The sequence below is a fragment of the Apostichopus japonicus genome, chromosome 12 (assembly GCF_037975245.1).
Source record: "Apostichopus japonicus isolate 1M-3 chromosome 12, ASM3797524v1, whole genome shotgun sequence".
NCBI lineage: Eukaryota > Metazoa > Echinodermata > Holothuroidea > Aspidochirotida > Stichopodidae > Apostichopus > Apostichopus japonicus.
The window spans coordinates 25,543,678-25,549,357 of record NC_092572.1 but is presented as its reverse complement, the minus strand read 5'-3'; the positions used below and the strand labels follow the sequence as shown (position 1 = coordinate 25,549,357).

Sequence of the window (5,680 nt, the reverse complement as noted above, 5' to 3'; positions counted from 1 at the left end):
GGCATTTATTAGACTATTCTGGTCACTGTTTGTTCTAGTCCACTGAGGATAGCCATCTATGGCATTGTTGGTATTCTGTCTATTGTTTACACTGTAAGTTGAGTTATGTTTGGAAGTTGTTATAGCCAGGTCAATTGGAGAGTACCCAGGTGCACACACTCTGGTGTGATCACATGTTATACAGGTGTAGATGTTTGTGAGAGATGGAATGACCTAGTGGGAGTGGTCAGTGGTCTTCCACCTACCAATAGGATTGTATTATACTAGGGTGTTGGTTTATGTTAGTGTTAATTTGTTATGAATGTTGGAGATGATGTTACAAGAGGATAATACAAACCAGAGCTCCTCCAGCATCCAAGCTGTCAACTTGTCTTGTGTCATTCTTTGTTGGTTGCATGTGTTTTAGTTTGTTCTGTTACTGCTCGGTCACTACAACCTGACATATGTATACAGAGGCACTGTTTCTCAGTTTTAACCCCTGTGTAATATGATGCGCAGTGTAGTGTAATGCATCTGAGTTGGAGGAGCACCGACGGTTTGAGGAGAGGCATAATGCACATGTCTAGTTAAGAGAAAAGTGTTTCACATGATGATGGCTTAGATTGGCAAAGGGGGGGGGGGGGGAGGAGAACGAACCCTGTGCAACGGCATGGCTACGAGACTGAAAATGATTGCAAGGCTGTGTTACTCAAACATCGTGGTGTGTGTAAGTAACTGATTTTGTATAAGGTTATGGAATCTCCTTGAAATAAGTGTGACGTCATTAGAGAAGATGAATATATTGCTAATTACTTATACTTAAACAGTTGTTTTGTTAAATATAAATCTTATAGCCTACGCTGTTATTACAGTAATGAACGGTCAAATCGCATCAGATCTATTTCTCTCTCCTTTCGGATTGATAGCTTGATAGCTTGATAGATTGATAGATTGAGAGGTTGATAAGAAACGTGTACTTTGACTCAAACACTAGAAAAGAAATATCTCCGATTATGAACTCGCAACTCAACAGGTTTGAACAAGGAAGTAATCAAGAAAAACACAACACTGTATAACATGATATATTTGTTTTTATTCTCTTTAATACTAAGTATTATTGATTATACACTACGAATTACAAATGATAAAGACTATCAATATATAACCTATATTCTGAATATGAAGAAAGAGAACTAAAATGCTTTTACGGAACGATATTTGCTTACTACCATACAGCTGTATATTAGTTCCAACTGTAACAATGCATGGTACATTAGCTCGTTCATATGCGGCATTACTTCCCAGTAGCAAATCACTGTTGTAATCACTTATTTCAATTTGTGTAAAATGAATAGGCCAATAATCACCTTCTTGGATTAATCTCTCAATAGAAAATGAGAAATATAGTCTGCATTTTCTATTCACATATCCAATGGGTTATTGAAATTACGTTGCGACAATATATATAATTTAAAAGAAAAATAAATAACAAAAATAAATATGTCTTCTGTTTTGGGTATCCACATGGCGGTTAATGTAATTACGCCTAATACTGTTCAGCTGAGATCATACATAACGCTCACAATATACCTTCATTCGCAAAAAAAATTGAGGGAGAAAAGTATAATTTTGCTATCTAGAATATATGACATGGATCGTTGTTCGATTTTTGAATCTGACGACTTCCGTCAGAAAACGCGCCCCATGCACGTTTTTGTAACACAGTTGGCGTAGAGGTCGGGCGCCAATAGCCAATGTTTGTTTTGGGTTTTGAAGTAGCGAGGATTTTGTTTAAAATAATGTATTTGGGCACAAGATAATCCACTGAGATGAAACTATAGTACTTTGAGAATGTGCCAAACTGGATACATTTTTGGTAATTGAAGACCCAATATTTCGCCTGAGTCAGTTGCAACCCAGTCCTTACCCTTCTCCTATGTCACCTGCATCCATTAGCGTTCATCATCGCCGGACGAGATCCATAATATTCATGAAACAGTGCACTTGGAGACTATTTTTACACTGGAAACTTGTATGCGAGTCATAGACGGTACATTGAATCTAGAGGGTCTTTGGAGGAAGAAGACCATCAAACTGATGGAGTTTACAATTTTATCTCAGGCATGTGCGAGGTCAGGTATGGCTTATCTTTGAAAGTAGCAAAGCTCAGCAACTTCCCTCATTCGCCAAGTGGACACAATGATGCTTTTGTGACCGAAGCAAAATCTTTCTAATCTCTAAAAAAAAATACTAGCTGCCACTGTTAATCTCTGTACCACCACCACCACCTGACGGGCTCTGGAATATCCTTCCAGTTACACGAAAGAAGACACTTGAAGACTTCTTTGAAGTGGGGATGCTTGGTTGCGTATATCATCCAGTTGATGCAGGAGTTGGTGATGAGGAAGCAAGCTGCATAAGGAGCAAAAGGTGCGAGAAATGTATCGTCAAAGATGAGGAGAATCAGGTAAGGGGTGACGCAGACCATGAAAGCGCACAGGACGTAGAAGAGATTCTTGGTAATCTTGACCTGTCGTCTCGATAGATTAGTCTTGACGATTCCTCTTCCTCCTGGATTTTTCCGATAACGGCCGGAGACTGGTGTACCCGGTAGGGAAATCCGAGGAATACTGTCACAAGAAACGCTTCATGAAGAAAGGCAAACAACGGAGAAAACATATTAACTGATTTGGAAAATGATACGATGGATCGATACATTTTAAGGACCACATAATCATATTTCTTAACCTTAACTGTTTGACGAAGACAGATATAAAAAACTTTATCTTAAGGTCAAAGAGTGTATGTAGCAAAAGAGAAGATACTATAAATAACAGATTACAAAACAATTGTCAGGGAAGTTTGTAGTTCAATAGCAACTGCTCTTTTAAAAAGCCCTGTACCCGATAGCATCGTTTGGTCTTAAGTAGAGCATCTTTTGAAAAGCCAATAGGGAATGAAACGGTTATTATGAAATGCTCTCGAGTTACGTAGTATCATAAAGGTCATTTACTTTACTTTGGCGGCATGGACGGAGGATATAACGCCAACCCCCCCCCCCTCCCCATCCACACTTCCCTCTCAGAAATGGCATGACATGACTCATTCTGGAGGTATAAAATGGTTAAACCTAAAAGGCTGTTTTTTCATCGATCGTCAAGATCAGGGACAGAAGCACTTCAGCTCTCTGTTTTACCCGGGTTTCGTTTTAGGTATTTACATTTATAACTGAAAGGTCGAACTTTTCCCATTTTTATGCAGCATACATATCTTCCATTAAGCCCATTATATCCTCTTTTTCATGTTAAAGAGCCACTAAACCTACTTCCGTTTACAAATATACCCTGTACCTTAATTATCGCAAAATCAAGTCTGACAACACATTTGATTTTATAATAGGCACTCAACTCTCGGTGAACTTCTACTTTCGATACAACCGGATCTCTAACTCTGGTTTTATATAACGTCCGTAGACTATATACGGTTGCAACACAAATCTGTGGTAAAAGAACATTACAGCATTAAGCTACAATCCATTCATAGAGTGACTGGGAAACGTGACATAGGACTAGTATCCAATGTTATGAAAACTTTCTCGCCGTTTGCACTTACCACTAATATTGCACAACGTATTCGTCAAAAAGTACAATACAACATGCATTTAGTCTTTTCAGATCATTCTAATACCAAAACTAGAACACCAATGTTAAGTCTCTATAATCACTCCAACCGTCTGCTTCTAACCTTACCCCAACCCCTAAACCTACTCCGACTCATACCCAACCTGTCGACAAGAATATATAATTGACCTACAAACCTCGCCAGTTCCATCGATTTACTGATTCGTTTGATATCCTTCATGGTTATCACTCCTGTTTGTCCTTTCTTGGCTTTCAAAATGTCCACGTTGATCATGACATGTTTGTAAATCTTGCAATACGAGATAAATAACACTAATCCGGGTATGAGAAAGAATCCAACAGCTAGGACAATGTCTTTGGTTCGTTCGTCAATGGAGTTCTCGGTCTGACGATCTGAGCACGAGTGGTAAGTAGGGTCGTAGCCTAAGTGGTCGACATTTCGCAAAACTGGTAATAGCACAATAATAGCGGGTATGAACCATAGAAGCATGATCCATGATATTATGACGACTTTGCTACTGAATAATCGACCGTAAGTTGTGACAGATTTCGTCAATAATATAAACCGTATAACTGCAAGGGAAGCTAAAGTATAAAGACTAACACCTATTGATATGTAAGTTACTGCAGCGCCGATTGTACAGAATATGTCAAAGGTGCTCCCGTGAGTTGGAACTTCATGTACACCAATCAATGCAATGATATTTGCTGGTGTGAAAAGACAAGTTAAGAAATCAGCGATCGCCAAATTGACTACGAAGACATTGGTCGCGTCTCGAAGGCGATGTGAAACAAGACAGGCTAAAATGACGAGACCGTTTCCAAAGACGCCAAGTATGCAAACGACGCCTAAAATAATTGCAACGAAAATCCTTTGTCCCAGACTATCAAAGTGATACGACGTGTCGTTAGGTACCATGTTTTTTCCCTTTGTTGTAAAGAGCTTGTACCAGTTAGTCTTACTGCATAAATGTAATAAGCTCAGGCCGGCAGAACAGACACGAAAATAACATCTAATAGTAATCTACTGCTGTTGATAAAGTTCAAAATATTGTCCATCTGTAATAACATAAGCAATATTACTATATATTTTAAACACCGGCTTCTTTTCTGTCACTTGTATGTGGTTAAACCTATTATTGTGCGTAGGCCTGGGAGATACAATACATGGTAAGTTGACCTCTTCCTTACCAAGACGCTGAAATTCTGCCTGTTGTGTGATATATGATATCTCTATGTACGGGTTGACATACGGTGTGGCGTAGCCAAACGTTGGCTTATAGCAAATTAAATATGCTGTTATAAGGGTTGTCATATTAAGAAGGTATACTCAGCGAGCACGTCGGCTGTTACGAAATTTCCGGTTTTCGTAGATTTTACTATATTATTTTGACTTCGTGTTTTCTGCAACAATTGCGCAATTTCTATCGACATGACGAAACGCTACAACACTGCCTCAAAGTTGTGCAATCCGTTTCAACCCCCAACCCCTCTCAAGCCGCTCGGAGCAACCAGCTTTGCGCCCGGGTGTTAAAACAACACCGGTGCATAAATATCAAAGAGGAAAAACAAATGAAGTACAATGTATAAAAGCCGTCGTGGAAACGTTCAAGGGATAATAAAGTAGCCTCTCAGATAGCAAGCGAACGGTTTCTCACCGTCGGTCCGCTGAAGGAAGTGTACATTAATTGGATAGATGGTTCCAGTAGTAGGAAGGGTAGTTACTTTCTAGATGTTGTGCAAGATTGCTTTTTACATCAACATGTTACTTTCCCTACTAGGGGGATAACATCCTGGATCTTGTTTGAGTTCTCATCCAAGCAATGTTGTTGATTTGACGGGTCTAGGAAAACTAGGAACTAGTGATCATGATATACTAGCTTTTGATGTTGTTTGCAAAGTCGTAAATTCTGTTAGCGAGGAAAAAGTTCTGATTTTTCGAGATCAGATACAGAGGCAATTGAAACTTTACTAAAGGGTACAGATTGGATTAATTTGTTTAGAGATATAAGTGCCTCTCAGTCTTAGATTTGTTTAGCTGATAAATTAAAGGTCATTAT

At 39.0% G+C, this 5,680-nt stretch overlaps 1 protein-coding gene across 1 annotated transcript; it reads right to left on the bottom strand.

Moving 5' to 3' along the window:
* Nucleotides 1-1,057: 1,057 nt before the first annotated feature.
* LOC139977541 (alpha-1B adrenergic receptor-like) lies at nucleotides 1,058-5,214 on the bottom strand. The gene is made up of 2 exons (XM_071986914.1): nucleotides 3,797-5,214; nucleotides 1,058-2,624 (listed from the first exon to the last, which is right to left on the bottom strand). Exons 1-2 carry the CDS (start codon nucleotides 4,537-4,539, stop codon nucleotides 2,243-2,245), a joined length of 1,125 nt encoding a protein of 374 aa, XP_071843015.1. The 5' UTR covers nucleotides 4,540-5,214; the 3' UTR covers nucleotides 1,058-2,242.
* Between the last annotated feature and the right edge of the window lie 466 nt (nucleotides 5,215-5,680).

What these genes read in the sequence shown, in the direction of transcription:
- LOC139977541 (XM_071986914.1), bottom strand. Translation starts at nt 4,539, where the DNA reads ATGGTACCTAACGACACGTCGTATCACTTTGATAGTCTGGGACAAAGG. An exon ending in AAATCGATGGAACTGGCGAG is followed by an intron (nt 2,625 to 3,796) that starts GTTTGTAGGTCA and finishes TTCTTCATGAAG; the next exon opens with CGTTTCTTGTGACAGTATTC.